Source organism: Diachasma alloeum, unplaced genomic scaffold (assembly GCF_001412515.2).
Source record: "Diachasma alloeum isolate Michigan unplaced genomic scaffold, Dall2.0 Dall_scaffold_00370, whole genome shotgun sequence".
Lineage (NCBI taxonomy): Eukaryota > Metazoa > Arthropoda > Insecta > Hymenoptera > Braconidae > Diachasma > Diachasma alloeum.
Window position 1 is genome coordinate 440,626 of NW_021680509.1, and position 18,324 is coordinate 458,949.

At 36.7% G+C, this 18,324-nt stretch overlaps 1 protein-coding gene across 2 annotated transcripts; it reads right to left on the reverse strand.

Moving 5' to 3' along the window:
- LOC107041623 (E3 ubiquitin-protein ligase TRIM23) lies at positions 1-16,618 on the reverse strand. Of its 2 annotated transcripts, XM_015262244.1 has the most exons (5): positions 16,532-16,618; positions 16,169-16,250; positions 10,000-11,046; positions 435-803; positions 1-343 (listed from the first exon to the last, which is right to left on the reverse strand). In XM_015262244.1, exons 2-5 carry the CDS (start codon positions 16,235-16,237, stop codon positions 146-148), a joined length of 1,683 nt encoding a protein of 560 aa, XP_015117730.1. In that variant the 5' UTR covers positions 16,238-16,250; positions 16,532-16,618; the 3' UTR covers positions 1-145. The 2 variants fall into 2 exon arrangements, with proteins under 2 accessions (XP_015117730.1, XP_015117729.1); XM_015262243.1 differs by having other exon boundaries at positions 16,169-16,618.
- Positions 16,619-18,324: the final 1,706 nt, after the last annotated feature.

The window sequence follows — 18,324 nt, forward strand, 5'->3', positions numbered from 1 at the left end:
TTATATATTTTTTTGATTTTTTGTTTTTTTTTCCAGTTATTATCGAAAACAAATACTTGGAAATCGTATAACCACTAGATGGATGAGAATTTATTCTTTCAATTTTAAGAGTCGAAGGTAATGACTAGTTACCCCTTGTCTTCAGTTATTGAAATATTGAAAATGCGGTGGAAAGAGCTTCATGAGCACCAAGTTGCTGAGTCAACCATTGAAGTCCCTGGGTCGATGTACTTGCGTCAGTCAGTGGAGATGAACCTTGAATGTGCCAAGCTCTGCCACAGCATAATTTTTGTAGGGATAGAATCTCCGTCAGTTCTTCTATGCTTGCACATCCCTCCACGTCCTACATAATTATAAACCATCTTATAATGCGTAATGGCGAATTGTATTGTCAATATATTTTAGCTCTTTAAACAGATGAAATTATGTATCACCTGTTTATTAGCATAAATAAGGACAAGTGCATCCCTGAGCTGCCGTTCACTGACAATCTTCGATAGTTCCTTCTGCGCTTCCTCGAATCTTGATCTGTCGCTTGCATCCACAACAAAAATTACTGCTTGAGCATTATGATAATAATGCTTCCACAGTGGTCGAAATTTGTGCTGTCCCCCGACATCCCACAAAGTTATGACCAAATTCTCATACTCCAGACTTTCTACATTAAATCCAATTGTGGGAATGGGCGGATTCGCAAGAGTGATGCCTTTCATACAGGATAGAATACTCGTTTTTCCAGAGCCATCGAGACCCAAGATCACCACTCTCATATCAATCTTTGTTCCTATATGAACGCGATTGTCCTGAAACAAGTAAATATTTTTTAATGGAGTCGCGCGCTGTCTCGGCCACTGCGCTGCGGCTCAATGACCTCAATCGAGCCCAATCGAGCCTACCCAAGAAGCACAATTGTCCAATAATCATCTTTAGGCCAACTTTATCTGGTCACAGTCGAAAAACCAACATTTAAATAACTTTCCTTTGGATAACAATATCAAATGTTACCTGAAAGACATCTTTCCTACGATATAAAATTGTAGATATCCCCCACAGCTAGCTAAAGGTTATTGGTTATAATTTTTCTATTTGATATCTTCTTATGTTATCGAAAAGTTGTCAAATACCACGAATGCATTTCCACGGACTGAATATGGCACCTACCCAAGTAGCAAACCTTGCGAAAGATATCTGAAAGAATATCAAAAGGGCTGACTAATGTCCGTCCAAAAGGTATCTTGCAGTCATACGATAACTTTTAGTTAACTTCTAGGTAACTTCTAGACATAAGTTACCTTTTTGGACAGACATTAGACAGCCTTTTTGGTATACTTGCAGATACCCTCCAAAACTGTGCTGCTTGGGTAGGGTTATCTTCCATGTCTATCCAAAAGATGCCGAGATTTTTCGACATGGCAGTTCATCGCAAAACAACTGCGTTATCATTGTTATCAAAGTTATCTATTGTTGTTATCAAAAAGTTATCCGTGTTTCCATTTCCCACAGATATCAATGTTCTGGGGAAATGGTGATAACTTAAACAAGACATCGTAGAGTTGTCTTTTCGTTAGGGCGGAGAAGAATATATCTTCATTGGAGACGACGTAACGATTACCTTATTCGGATAACTTTCAGAGGACCTACAAAGGACACCTAAAAGATATCTTATTATTGACGCCATAAAGGTGACCCTTGTGGGTTTCTGTTTTGATCGAGAACATGTGCAACTGCGTCATTTGTATTTCTGACGCGAGATGCGAAATAGTCCTTACGCCTACGACAGTCCTGTAAAATTGTTGAGTCGCGTCGAGGATGTCAGTGGGTTTTATGTTTTTTGGGTCGCTAATCACGAATCTGTCGGTTACTTTTTCGAAAAACTGTCCCTTCAATTGTTATTAACAATTTTAATTGTTTAAAAGGCTTTATCTGGCAAACTATGACAGATATCGAAAAAATGTTCAAACAAAAGATGTTTGATATGTGAAAATACTCATTTTTTGCTTTATACCTTTTCCCCCTAACTATGATAGATACGGAGTTATCGGGGGGTGGCAGCGGAGCGGGCGCCGCGTGAGTACTCGCGCAGGGTGTTGGCGCGCTCCGATGCGTTTGTCGGGATACTCGATGCAGATAGAGAAAAATAGTTTAAATGAAAAATATTTGCAATCAAAGTTCTCATATAATTGATTTTTTGACATTTTTTCCTACAACCAGTAGTTGATGAGATATTGACGCCATCCTGCTGCGTGATCGGGTAAATTACCTAGAACGCTGTTGTTTACTGTTGTTTTACGAGTAAACAATTGGAGATACAGGAAAAAATGTCGCATAATAGTTGATCCCCCATAAAAAATACACACTTTTGATCTTTTGGTCTTTGGCCTAATCTCCATTATTTACAGAGATAGAGCCCGTTGTAATACTGGTAGTTGTTGCCCCCCACGACAGTGCTATGTAAAACGTTAGGTCGCCCCCCGTTAGTCGCCCCCCAAACTCTGTATCTATCATAGGGGGAAAAGGTATAGAACAAAAAATTAGCTGTTTGGAGAATGACTAATTTTAGGGTGGATGTGGGATGAAAATGTGGAGGGAGATGTTGGGAAAATCACTATTAGCCGGATTAAAATGATCACAGTTTATTAGTGGGATCGAACCACTTGAGTCAATAAAAAATACACTCTTTGGTAAAATAAATAACTGTTGATGATCTAAAATTACTGAAACTAAGTTCAGTCACTATAATTAATTGAACTGAAATAATTATCGTGGTGATGTACTGAATGAAAGTATTTAAATTGAATACGCGTGCGATCTACTCAATAGCTAGAGTTCAACTACTTTTTGGGGGTTTCGCAATCCCCTGACCGCTCCACCCTAAGGTTCCCGATGGTGCTCGAGGATAATCAGTAGGACCGACCGTTTAACTGATTGCTGCATTTCAAACAAACAAAAAATTAGCATTTTTACATATCAAACATCTTTTGTTTGAACATTTTTCCGAAATCTGTCATAGTTTGCCAGATAAAGCCTTTTAAACAATTAAAATTGTTTAAACAATTCAAGGGACAATTTTTCGGAAAAGTAACCGACAGATTCGTAATCAGCGACCCAAAAAACATAAAACCCAATGCCATTCTCGACGCGACCTAACAATTTTACAGGACTGTCGTGGGGGGAAGGACTAAATGCCGCGAAGTTATAGATGTGCGAATCCGATGCGGATTTCTGGTCAGAAGGGACACAATGGTTTGGATTTGCGGCCCATTTCCTCGGTAATACACAAGAAGTTTCCCTTTCTACCAAAGTCTGCGAAAATCTGGGGCCAGTGCCGGAAGATGGCCCCGAATTATTTGATTCCACCCGTCTCAATGGTGAATCTTCATGATACACATCTTCGATGTTCGGACACCCCACCCTAGATATCAAAGCCCCAAGCCGAAACACCCGAACCAAACCCAGATGTGATGAACAGTTCTCTGAGATCACGTCGGTCTTTCCATCTCGACGATTCCGGCATTTCAATCGATGAAGAAGCGGACAATGTATCTGAATTCTCCAGTTCCCCCATGTATTCTGATGCGGAAGATGACCAAAGTGACGCTGACCCTTCTTTATCAAAGCGCTATCGATCTTCGGGAGAAATAGAATTGGAAGAAATGCTGGATGGTTTGAAGAAAAAATGCAATGATCTGGAAAGGTACGGTGAGCGCTTGCAAATCTTGACGGTTTTTCCATACTCGTGGAGCGAGCGGAAAATCGCTTCTGAATTTGGCATTACGAGATACATAGCGTCAAGAGTGAAAAAATTGAGAGAAATCAAAGGAGTATTTGCCTCACCAATTGCGAAAGCAGGCCATTCACTTCCAAAACAAACGGTCGAGAAAGTACACAAGTTTTATCTAGAGAATAGTCGTGTCATGCCAGGGATGAAAGATAAAGTATCCGTCAAAATCAATGGAGAGAAGAAAGTAGAGCAAAAGCAAATGATACTCGAAAATCTGAAACACCTTTATAGGAAGTACAAAAATACTCATCCAGAGGCTTTGGTTGGTTTCAGTAAGTTCGCTGAGCTGAGACCAAAACAATGTGTACTGGCGGGAGCAAATGGCACTCACGTCGTATGTGTTTGCACATATCATCAAAATTGCAAATTGATGCTCGAAGCCATCAACATTGCCACTCTAACTAAAGATTCCCGCTGCCCACTCAAGGATTACAAAGATTGTCTAGCACAACTGCTGTGTACAAATCCAACCCCAGCCTGTTATCTGGATGAATGTAACGATTGCCCTGGGGTGAAACCCTTCTCATGTGAACTGAAGAAGCTCCTTTCTGATTCTGTTGTCGAAACTGTCCAATTTTGCGTGTGGCAAACTACTGACAGGTGTATCTTGCAGACACAAACGCTTGCGATGGATGACTTCGTCGATCTTCTTGTCGAACGATTAAAAGTATTAAAACCCCATCACTGCATCGCTAAAGAACAATCAGCTTCTGTTAAAGATCGAAAAGAGTATTTGAATAACGGCGAAGTACTAGTGCACTGTGATTTCTCAGAAAATTATGCCTTTATGGCTCAAGATGCTGCTCAATCCTTCCACTACAACAATGACCAATGTACAGTCCATCCCGTTGTTTACTACTATCATGAAGGAAACGAGATCCAGCATCGGAGTTTAGTTGTTTTGTACGGAGTTTAGTTGTTTTAGTTGTTTTGGTACAGAAAATTCTAATACAACATGTGAAGAATAACTGCAAAGATGTCGAGAGAATCATCTATGTCACCGATGGAGCTGCACAGCATTACAAGAATCGTTACCAAATGGCTAATCTTCTGCATCACAAGACTGATTTTGGAATAGATGCAGAGGCCCATTTCCATGCAACCGCACACGGTAAAGGAGCTTGTGACGGTGTGGGGGCTGTTTTCAAAAGAGAAGCGAGACGTAAAAGCTTGCCAATCGTCCATGGTGAATCCATCCTGACGCCAGATGCTTTGTTTCGATGGTCAAAAGAGAATTTCAAAGGAATTGATGTTTTTTTTCACCAAGGACGAACATGAGAATATAAAAACTGAATTGAGGGAATGATTTGCTAGTGCCAAAGCTATTCCAGCCATTCAAAAACACCATTGTTTCATTCCAAAACCGGGAGAGCAATTGTTAATGAAACGATATTCGGCTGCGGAAAACCAAGAAGTTTTGCCGAAACGAAAACAAACAACAACAACAAAACGGAAAGCACTTAGAAAACAGTAATCGTGATGGATAGATGTATAGTAAATCAGTGCAATTGGACAAGCGGTAGTTGGAGACCACTAAGACTGCTATGGTAAATAATAGCCTCTTATTGTAAAAATGTAAAAAGGTCGTTACAGTAAAATAAAACTTGTTTTTCCATGTTTCGCACTTCTTTGGATGAGTACTTTGTCTTTCGAAAGAGGTTTATAATATTGTTGATAGTCCCTCCCATCTAGCAGAAGGGGAAACTGTCGATTGTAAGGTGAAAGAAGCAAAAAAAAGATTGAAAAGAAGAAGAAAAAGAGAAAAGGAGAAAAAATAAGAAAATTGCGAAGAAATCACATTTTTCTGGTGTACTGCTTGTCTCTTCCATGATGGCTTTCCTTTTCATCGTTATGAGCAAAAAATATTGATTGACACATTTGTTTCTTTAGATAGCTCTCATAGATAGCGAAAAAACTCAAAAATTTCAGAGAAAATTTGTTTCCCGACGCATTGTTTCTCTGTTCTATCGTGATGAATCTCTTTCCTAACTCATATTTATCAAAGGTATGGATTGAAATATCAATTTCTTAATAAAGACGAGGCAACTCCCCTAGAAAGCGGAAAAACACGAAAATTTAGGAAACAAAAATTTTCTCCTGGGCACTGGTTGTCTCTCCCATGTTGGCGTATTTTTTTTACATCATATATGGACGTCCTCTATCAGAACAAAAATATTCCAGTCGAATACCGGACGGCCCTGGAGCCGAAGAGAAATAAAAACGTAAAAATTCATCGAAAAATAGGTGTAGAAGCTCCTTCACGCCTATGAAGTATTTTTTCCCTGGAAGTATGAACGAAAACAAAAATTTTCTTTTTTTATTTGTTCGAATCGGATGCACCATTCAAAAGTTATGCATTTTTGAAAATTTAAAGTTTGGTAGTCATTATCTCAGAAACAAAAAATCGTAAGGCAATGAAATTTGGCAGGAATACTGTCTATATATAGTAGTTCGAAATGCAGGAATCAAATCATTTTTTGTAGGCAAAAAAAAATCCGGGATGGCTGAGTTGACATGGAATGTCATCACATATTTTAATATTCGATATTCGTGAGAAATTCAATTGGAAAATTTCTTAGCTTTTCTGCGTATTTTCTCCAATAGAACTGTTCACAAAAAATATTTTACATGTGAAGAATCGAAATCATTTTAATACAATTGAAATATTTTCCATTCCTCGACCGAAATTTTCAAGCTTTTTTGCTTGTTCATTTCGATAGGAGAAAAATAAAGTGAAAAAAATTGGGCGCAGGAATTCATATAGTAAATACCTCAATACAATAAATTTCACAAGAAGATAAAATAGTTGTTTCTTGCCTATAAAATGGTTTCTATTAATGAAGAATAGATTCTATTAAGTATTTTTTATATTTTCAGTGTAGGGACAAAATGCTTCTTTTGTTTGACAAATATTCGAAATAACTGGACCATTAGAAAGTTTCGAAACAATGATCAGGAAAACTACTCATGAAGAATTTCAAAGGGCATAAAAAAAATTCAAACATTTTTCCATAAATCTGATAGATTTGATTTTTTATAGTTTCTCATTTTTGCTTCTAAATGGAAGCATTGAAATCGTTTAACCTCAAGTTTTGGATTTTTTGTGTTACGTCGACCCATTATGAGCCGAAAAGTCCGAAAATGCAAGTTTTAGACCGTGTCCGTACGTATGTGTATATGCGTCATGACCACTTTGTCGATGATAACATTCCCTCAGTTATCTTCTGAGGGGGATAAAACAGAACCCGCTATACCATTCGGCAAAATCGCAATTCTGCAGTATTTTTGAATTTCTCATTCAAATAATCTCCAAATACAAATAAGACTAAAGACTTGACTCTTTGATTGTAGTAGTTGAATACCTGTTGTACTATAAATCTGATAGATTTGATTTTTTATAGTTTTATTTTTGCTTCCGAATGAAAGCATTGAAATCGTAAAAAAAAATAATAAAAATTAATAACAATTACAATTATGTTAAGTTTAGATATCTATGAATGTTGATTTTTTGGTGTTATGTTTATCGCTACAGATCAATACAAAAAATTTCAAAATTTGATATGCTTATTGAAGAAATTTTAGGGCTATATGCCAATAAAAAATTTACCAACTAAATGAATTGGAAGGAATATTATTCTCATGATTATTTTCTTGAAAAAATCTATATACATTAAGATTTTTAATCAAATAAAACCATAAAATACCGCTGTTGTCTCGTCGCCATACTCGAGCTACTATTAATTACCTCATAGTCATTCAATTTTTTTATTGTAAATACAAGTGAGAGTCTATTCGTTCAGCATGAGTAAACATACCTCCAAAGGTAAATTAAAGCGATTCTCGATTGGAGGCATCAATTCAGATCACTGTCTAGAACATTTCGTATTCAAATGTTTAACATAATATTCATTCGTGGGCGCACTATATCGCACCCTTTAGAGGGAAAATATGATAGTTGGTTATAATATTATTACAATTCCTAAAAATGGTATACTAATAATCGTAGGTCTACATCACCTCAGTTACAAAAAAAATTGGATCTAAATTCCACAATTGTAATTATATCGAAGTAACTGATAATTTTTCGATGTATTGTTAAGGTTTGAGAAGAAAAAATTCTAATGCAAAGGCTCATGCAAAAAAATTACATCGCGTAATTCAAAGTGTCAGCCGAAGATGCAACTCTCTTTAATTTCATCAGTAACTCTGAGAATGACAAGTTGAAATGATAGGGATGTTTTTTTTTCGTAAGTTTGTATCATTCTGAAGCATACAATCTGGGCGCCGTGACCTCAACCCGTGAGAGTCTACTCGTTCATCATGAGTAATCATACCTGCAAAGGTAAATTAAAGCGATTCTCAATTGGACGCCTTAATTCAGACCGCTGTCTAGAATATTTCGTATTCAAATATGCACTATATCGCACGCTTTAGAGGGGAAATATAATAGTTGGTTATAATATTATTACAATCCTATTCTAATATCTGAAAATGGTATACTAATAATCGTAGGTCTACATCACCTCAGCTACAAAAAAAAATTGGATCTAAATTCCGCAATTGCAATTATATCGATGTAACCGATTATTTTTCGATGTATTATTAAGGTTTGAGAAAAAAAAATTCTAATGCAAAGACTCATGCAAAAAAATTAGATTGCCAAATTCAAAGTGTCAGCCGAAGATGCAATTACTCTTTAATTTCGTTGATAACTCTGAGAATGAGAAATTTAGATAATAGGGATTTTTTTTCGTAAGTTTGTATCATTCTGAAGCTTACAATCTGGGCCCCGTGACCTCAACCCCTCATGGATGCTTGAACGAGTAGAGAGTTAGAAGCGAAACCGAAATTGTAATCACCCCTATCCCAAGTTTCAACAAGTACAGATTTAATTGTGAATTTGAAAGTTGTGAAGACGAAATTGTAAAGACTTTTTGAAGAATAATTTAATTCTGAAATTAATGTGAACTCGAGTTGCGGACGATTGACAAGTTAATTAAATACAAGAAACTATTTGTGTGACATAAATCTGTGTTCGTGTTAAACAATTATTCAAAATATCTCGCACTTACAGAGCAGAGTGGTTCAGCACTCCACGAGCAACTTACCCGCCCCCTTTAAGTAAAAATACCCAGACGGAAAAGTACCGCACAACACAACGTAGATGTGGGAGCCGCCAAGTGATCTCTAAACTAACTACTGTTCGGGGCAACCAATGAGATCCCCAGGAGGAAACCAATGATAGAGCTCAACTAATGAGATCACTGGGTTCTCTTTGATCCCCGCCAAGAGTAGTTAGTGTAGAGACCACTTGAGGGCTCCCACATCTACGTTGCGATCGCGAATAACTCCCTCCATACTACCTCCATGAAAAAGTATAAGTACTCTTCACGTTTGTAAGAGATCTAATAATTACGGAAACTTTTTTTACATAGTGAAACAGCTATTTTTATTAGTCTTCATGGAAAGTTTCGGGAAAAATCCGCGCGAAATAACTATACAGCCGCTGGGGCGATCTTCTTTACTACTCCCCAGTTCTAAGTGTGAAAACATATGGATACACAAAAAATTATTCAAATCGCTTCATTTGTTCAAAAGATCGCTGGATAAAATTTTGACCACACATATACAAATCGTATCCATTAAAATCGTATCGGGATGATTTTAAGGGTGATGAAACCTTGACAAATCAAAAAATTCTACATTTGACTTTCGGAATAATTACAATGACTTCCTCCTTTTCGGTCGGGAAGTTAATAAAAAAGTAGTAAAAGCAGGACCAACGTCGTTGACACGAATTACAGGATAGAGGATTAGATTGATGCTAGACATTGATTTGAAAAATCTAGCGCCAAGGACGTTGGTCCTTTTTCTACTGATTTTTTCACCTGTGGTGATTTCGTGAAAAAATTCCAGTAATCCAAAAAATTAAGATTTTCAAAAAGCCTCATTTAGTGATTTCATGCATATCTTCTGTCTGGAAATCTCTATCAATAAAAACAATTAAAATCCATTTTTTTAATATTAAAACTGAAGAAGTGTAAACTCATCAGATAAATAAACATAAATAAAGGGGCCTGCCATTTTAAAATTTCAGTACGGTCTCCCCTTCAAATTAGGAAGATGCAATGCTTCCCTTTGAAGGCAAAATAGAAAATGAGTTCATTTTAGGAATCGGGCGAAATCGGATGGACCAATATCTACGACACAATACTTACCCTACTGAAGATAATGGGAATTGAAGATTCAGGAGTCAGAAAATCAGGTCCAAGCTGTGCATATTGCTGCTGTTGTTGCTCCAAGGATCCCAATACTTCGTGTACCTTCTCTGCACCGCCCAGTAATTTCCAATCTTCATTGTCTAATATATTTTCACATTGGATGCAAACATCAGCCACTTGCGATCTAGTAGACATCAAATCCTGTAATTGTTGCCTCAAAGCAGAAAGTCTGCCCTTCATTTCAGTATCCACACATGCCAATGCATTTTTCTCTTGCCCCGCAAGCTGCAGTCTAAGTTCATCGAAATGATGTTTGACCCTATGCCTAGCATCGTCGATGGCCCAGCCTTCTAACTCCTGAATAACGACTTCAATACGATGTGCAGTGTCTCTCATACTTTCCATGAATTGTGTCATATTTTGGAGAGCTGAAATTATGGATTTCCTCAAAGTCTCGGCCTCAATTTCGACGAGAGCCAATTTATGAGCGCTATGACGTCCATAATCTTTGCAGAGATAACACATGAGAGCGTTTTCGCAGCCTTCTTGAACGCAAGTGAATTCAGCAATATGATTCGCATGAATTGGACATTTTGGTTTCTCCTTTGGTTTCTCAGACAATGGTATTCTCCTGTGTTTTCCCAGAGTATTTGACGAGTGCGTTAAAATATCACATGCTTCACACAAATGTGTTGAACATACCGTACAGTAAATGACCGCAAAGTGTGATCCATCTTCGTCGCAAGGTTGTGTTGACTGAAGTCTTTCCCTCTCGAGCGTCGAAGATTTTTCACATCTCGATTGTTCAAGACGTTCCAGTAGTTCAATTAATGCAAAGTTTTTCTTTAAACTGTAAACACCCTCTCGACGGGTTACTTCTGTAGGCTGACGATCAAATGGGCAGAACAGAAATTGAACTTCTGTCATACAAGGCTGAAGACGAACGAGACAAGAATGACATACGGTGTGACCGCATTGAAGTAACCGGGGAACTTTGTCACCTTCTGTAGAGAAGACCTCTTCGCATACTCGACATTCTAATACCTAGTGAAAATAATGTTCATCGGTATTTGAATGTTGATCATCATTCGGTAATAGGGTAAAAGTGGGGAGAAAAATGGTCAGAAAATGTCTATATTCTGCAACTCATTATCTAAGTAAATGAATTCCATTGAAATTAAAAGAATATGAGACATTACCCAACCCTCACTCTCTTGAAAGTGAACGTTCTTGATTTTTGAGGGAATATCTCTTGATGTTTTTCTTCAACATTTTTTTATGACCATAAGAGATATGATTTTTTTGTGTTTCCGTTTTTTCCACATAATTGGCGTTCTAATCAACCGATTTAATTATGTATTTATTTTCCACAATTTTCTATTAATTAGCATTAGTTCGTGTTACTCTTTTTTTGTTCTTTGCTTCCGAATGAAAACTTTGTAATCGTGATTTTTTTCGATTTTTTAATTTTGGGTGGAAATTAGGGGTGTGCGAACTGCTCGAAGGGACGAACTATTCGAGTTGACTCGAATTCTATTATTCGATTCGAACATCGAACCAAATAGTTCGAAATTCGAATATTCGATATTCGTTCGAATCATTCGAACGTTATGGTTCTCGAACTTGTTCTCATGCCTAACGACAAATTCATATAAAATTTCCACAAATTCGTCATTTCATCGTCACTGTTGATTTAAAAAATGAAGAAAAAATCGTGCTTATTTTTATATTAGCCTCTCTGATCATTTTAACCCCTCACGGACGGGGTCCTTTTGTTTCCAAGCGCGGAGTACGCTTGATACGAGTGAAATGTAATGACTTTTAATCAACAGAAAATTAGGAAATCAATATGCAATTGAAGCTACAGTATTCCTTTTTTTGTTGTTATTTATTTAGTGGAGTTAAATTCCATAGTTTTGGAAATAATCAATTTTAAAGAGAGTCATTCATATTTTCATGGGTCGCTGCATGGCATCGACCCCGTACGTGAGGGGTTAACAGTCGTGAGAAGTGTAAGATACTCCGTCTGTGCTGCCAAAAATAATGATATAATTATTTTGAAAATAATGATGAAAATTTGAAAATTCTAAGGTACAACTGTCACAGATATTTGGTTTCCCTCCATTATTTTTCGGATATATATAACAAAGCTCCTCATGCTTCAATAAATTTGTCTATCGGGTTTCACTGAAAAATATAGTTTTCCGCCGTTAGAATGGGGTGCCACAAAGTTTATTTTCATTCTTAAATTCATTAGTTCATTCTTAGGCTATTTCAATTGTATGGTGGGTGAAAATGTTATTATAAAGAATAAATTTTTTTGTTTCATATTCATTGAAATAGTACAACCGCATCAGCAAGTAGAAAGTACTATTCAATTTTTGACTCTCACAAAATGGAATATCCAATATCTATTTCGTTTCAGTTTTAGAAATATGAGTGATTAACTACTATTCTGTCAGTTAAATTGATCAATCTGATATAACTGTACAAAATCAGTTTTATATTCGATTTTAATGAGAACATTCTTAAAAATTACTAAGCAGTACAAAAAATCATTAATTTTTAAAACTTTCTTTTACAGGAAAAACTTTCGAAGCGAAAATGGGAATTGGAAATGGGAAGAACTCAATTTTTCATTTATTCGTTCCTTATGAATTTCCAATTTTCCAATTCTTGAATATATTCAGTATTGTTTGAATCAATAAATCTGAGAAAAAATCGTCCTGAATCAAGTCGAACTGCACCATGTTGAGAATCTACTTAATGCACGCCAAATTGCTTTTTCGATTTGATTCGAGTCCAGTTCGATTGGAATCAAGTCGTGGAATTAATTTGAATTTAGTCTCATCTGCGACTTCATTCGAGTCGATTGCTAAGCATCCTTCAGCGTGGTTATTACTTGGATGGGTGACCGCTTAGGAACACCCTTCGCCCAAAAATTAGCAAAGATTATCGCACCTTACGTTTGTGACCGTTTGTTTTTAACGCTTATTTAATTTCGTGATATTTGACCCTCATTGTTTTGTCCTTATTTCTTACCCTCACGCATAAACCTTCATCATTCATCATCCTGACCCTCACGTCGTAGTCTCAAGGTCCTTTATTTTTATCCTTATGACATGAGCAATTGAACTTGCATCAAGTCGAAATTCAAATTGATTTAATTCGAAATTCGACCTAAATGAAATCGAAATTCGACCTGGCATTGGTCGATTTTTTGGCTTGAATCAATCAGTTCATTCGGTTTGAATTACTCCGATTACTACTCGCATGTTCAGAACTGTCCCCATAGCTCAAGAATTATTGAGCAAAGATGCTGAAATTCTGACTGATAATTGGTACTAGTGAGACTCAAATTTGTGCTAAAGGGTCTAGCCGGATAAGCATGGTGAATCTGCCTCCAGTGAATTTCAATGCGGAAATTTTTTCACATATTGGTCACTTAAAAAACATTTCTGTGCCAGAATTTAAAATCATTATATTGATTCCCCGAATTTTCCTGGCCAAAAAAAATTTTTTTTCGAATTCATTATGAAAACATTCTGAAAAATCAAAAACATCTCACAATTGAAAGGAAAAATTTTTATTATATTTTTTATTGCTTAATTATATTTTTAATCGACACTTCTTTCTTTAAAAAAATAATTCTTATAGGTACAGATTTTTCTACCACTTTGACGAAAATTGATGTAATTCTAGCTTCAATTTCCTATATTTTAAAAACAAAACAAAAGTCCTTAAATTCCACCTGCCACACATTTTTAAAAAAATTAAAACGATGAATTTTCGCGTTTTTCACTAGAGAACTTTCCATGAGTATCTCTACAGGTCTGTTAATTGATTATTACGACTAGACCAGTATTGCGATATATCATACTTCTACAGGATAGTAACTATAGGGCAAAATAACTAGTAAAGCTGGAAAACGATTAAAATCGACTTAGTTCTCATTTGAGTTTGCGAGGAATATCACCGACTTTAAGGGAGATGGCGAAATTTTCGTAGTGACCTTTTTTGTAGCTCTTAATCATCTCTACAAAAAAGATAATGAGAAAAATTTAGTTATTCGGAAAGATGAGCAAACAAGTGGGAGGAACGAGCCAAATGATCAGAAGGGTCAAATTATCAGAAGGGTCGAATGGAAGAGATGAGTAAAATGATCGAACTGAACATATAGGCCAAATGGGAGCGGGTAAGTGGGTAATAAGTATATAATCAGGAGGATCGAATCCAAAACCCAGAGACTTTCAAAATTATTGGATATTTCCTGGAAGCTGCGTTGCACACAAACGAAGGTATCAAGTTCTGCAAATTAAGAATCCCGAGTGCGCAGCACGAGGAATTTGTCTTCAAACTTGACACACTCTTTTCATTGTAGGGGAGCTTCAAGGAAATATACGATTAATTTTGAAGGCTGAGGGGTACTCGAATCATAATTTCCTCAATTCTCATATTCGTCGAAAAAGGTGCCAAGTTCGGGGTTACATGACACTTTTCACCAAAATGTCAGAAATATCCTTCAAAAGAAGGGAAAGCAAGTAATAGGCAACTGTTCAATTCACCCGTGGCCCGGTAAGTTATCGAAATAAAACTGATGTGGAGGTGTCACATGATTCCAAATACTGTACTCTGTGATTGGATGAAATTAGAATAGAGGGAACTATCAAAAAATCTAGAAAATCCGCTCCCTCGAACTGGTGCTCGCAGCGAAGTGAGTTAAAAACTGTAATTTTATTTTATTTTATTTTTTCAACTTGAAAGAACATCCATGGGGTAACAACAATTGATTACTCCCTATGACTCCTATAGAAATCCTTTCTTAAAGCTTTCTTTTTTCAATCAAGCAAAAAGTCAACGTGATAATTTTGCTTTGTTGCCAAGTTTTTATTTATAAAATATTTTATCCCGTCCACTATTTACCCGAAGATGAACGTTCAATTACAAATGTAATAATGTAATGTATTTTATCATAGATTCTGTACAAAGCCTCCTTGCCCTCATTTTTGGTTCTTTTTTTCAATTCAGTTTTTTTGAAATGCAAGATTTGCCTCGTGGTAAAGATTTCATGATGTTTGACGCCTATTCCACTGATTTCCTCGGAGCTTTTCAAATCCAAATTTGACAGAAATCGAAATTTAAAAGAGAGTACCATTTTGCCGCGGAGTTTCATCATACCCGGCGTTTCATTTTGCCCCGCAGTTGTTCTCCTATAAAAGTATGATATGTCCTAATACTAACCTAATCATAATAATCAATCAACAGAACAGACAGCGTTTTTCTAGTGAAAAACGCATAAATTTACCGTTTTTGTTTGTTTTAAATGTATTGCAGGTGGCAACTTGGAACTTTTTTGCTTGGAAAATGTAGAAAATTGAGGCTAGAATCACGTCAATATTCGTGAAAGTGGTAGAAAAATCTATATGTACAAGAATGATTTTTTAAAGAAAGAAATGTCGATTAAAAACATAATTTAGCAATAAAAAATGAAATGTAAAATTTTTCCTTCAATTCTGAGATGTTTTTTATTTTGAGAATTTTTTCAGATTTGTAAATAGCTTTTAAGTACGCATAAAATAATCAAATTGAAAAATAGTACATTACATGCCCGAGCCTTGGAAAACAGATCACCGTTCCCCACGTGAAAGATTGCCTTCCGAGCCGAAGGCGAGGATGGCAAGTACGTGGGGGAGGGTTATATGTTTTCCATGGGCGAGGTGTGTATATTAATTTATGCCAACGACATAAAATATCGTAGGTCACACGACGATAAAAGCATTATCTGACGAATGTGGCTTCATAATCCAAGCCGAAGGCGAGTAATAATACTTTTATCGCCTGATGACATAATATACTATTTCGTATCGAGGGACCTGAAAAACGCCAATTTCGTGGCGCGCAGCGGGAAATCATTTTCCGTGACTTCAGGGAATCATTATATTGATTCTCTGTATTTTCATATAATGATCTGAAATTTTGCACAGAATTGTTTTTTAGGTGACGAAGATGTGAAAAAATTGTCGCATTGAAATTCGCTGGGGGTAGATTCATCATGTGCTTATCCGGCTAGACCCTTTCAGCTCGACCGGTTGAGCTGAAATGGTCTCTAATGGTTTCTGTCGCCTAGCTTGTTTTGTTTTTTTTAAATATTTTGTGCATAACTTACATTTGATTTAACCGTGGTTCTCGGGGAACGTTTCACGGATTTAGCAAAGCGGCTGTTACCCTCAGTCATGACATCAACTTTCCTGATGTTTGTAAACATAAACACTGTATGAAGTAATCCAACCCTTATTCTATGAAACTTATTCTAAATCACGAAATGGAGGGAACTCATGAAATTATTGTAATATATATATTTTTTATTCTCTTCTCAAATCGTTGTTGAAATGTTACGCTCTGAACTTGACTCTTCCCGATAAAAATATTTCGTGACATCTCATCACAACAAGAATTTGGATGACGCAGATGGCAATTAATGTTTACAACTGATCATAATAGTTGACTAATGAGTTTGAGGGTAACTTACGGGTCAAAATTTATTTTGAAATACTATAATTTCTATTGGAAAATTACGTGATCTTCTTGATTAGAAAAATACACTGTAATTTCATACACAATAGCCATGGATACTGTAGAATGCTGTAGAAGAGATACAGAGAAGTACTTTACCTTGTTTGTATCCTTTCGGCGGTAAAATAGGGAACTTGCATGATTTTTTTTTCAATTTTCTAATCTCAAGTTTGGGACCTGAATGTTCATTTTCCATTCACAAACGTTTGAAATAGGTCTCATTAATGAATAATTAAATGTTAAAAGTTGAAGATTTCAAACGCTTTGAAATTGCCAATAACGTCACACACAGACGGTCGAACGCTGGACCAATCACGGAGTAGCTCGCGCCGACCTATCAAATCTTGAGGTGTGCCTCGGCCAATGGAGAACAACAACACCCCATCCAATTTTTTTCCAACAATGAAGCGTCTTCGTGTCTTCGGGACGTCATGACCGAAAAATTGGTCTCAAAAATGACTGATTTTCAATTAATTATCATAATGCATCTAGACAATATTTCGCCATAATTTTCGCCGTTCAGTTATCCATATGTTACGAGAAATGTGTGAATAGGGAATTAGGAAGAATTGAGCTGCATGCAAGCAGGGTTGGGCAAGTAAATTACCTTAGGTAAATTACATGGTTTTTGACCGGTCATAATCTAGGTAAATTACCCGGGCGAGTTGTCGGTTTTTTGACCTGTCAAAAACCTATGTGGCGCCATCTATTAGCACCTTGGTGAACCGGGAGATTTTTACCGAGAATACCGCCTGTCAGAGTTACAAGGGTCAAAATTCGAAAAAATCATACCCACTGAGGTTATGCCTCGCGAGGGTCAATCGTCGCAAAGGTCATACCTCGCAAGGGTCAAACGTGACAATCATAACTTGCGAGGGTCAAACGTCACAATCATAACTTGCGAGCGTCAAATGATCATAAGCTGTTGCAACAAAGACCAAACGGAATAGTTTCAGATTATTTTTTCTTAATTCATGATCATTCCACCCTTGTCATTGTTCTGCCTACAGGAGAGATAAGTTGAAAAATCACAAGAGTTAAAATTAAGACGCAGGCAAGCAGGCAAATCGCAAACGATCAAGAAACAATCACAAAGTAGGTAAATCATAAGGGTCAATCAGGATAACTAGGCCGTGACCTAGTGACCTGTTTGACCCTTGTGAACCTACTTGCTTTTTTTGTTTAAACTTTATGACCGTTGGAACCTTGTAATTGTACCGCCTGGCGTCCCCCGTTGACCCTCTTATTAGTTTCACCCTCCAGATTAAAGGATTGCTTCCGTTGTTTGACCCTTGCGACGTTTGACCCTAAGAAGGCATAACCCTTGCGATGTTTAAAACCTTCGCGAGGATAACCCTCGTGATCGTTTGATCTTGACGATTTCCGGCCGATGTGCCTCTCACTTTTGACCCTTATGACTTTTTAGCTTAGCTTCCTTGTAAAGAGCTTTCTGACACTTTTTGACATTTTTGACGCCCCAGAGGTAAATTACCGGTATTTGACAAGCACGTCATAAACTTCCATCTGCGAGATATGCCTAACCCTGCATGCAAATTCCCTATAGAGATTTTCTCTTTCCTCCGTTCAGGTGCCTGGCAATGCCATTGTACAAAAAATTTGTAAAAATGGAATAGAAATGTAATTTTTCAGTGAATAATTGATCGATAATAGCTTCTGTTAATTATTTCCCCAAAACTCTTTTGTCCAGAAAGTAATTTTAGACACTCTGGATTATCATGCGAGTAGTAT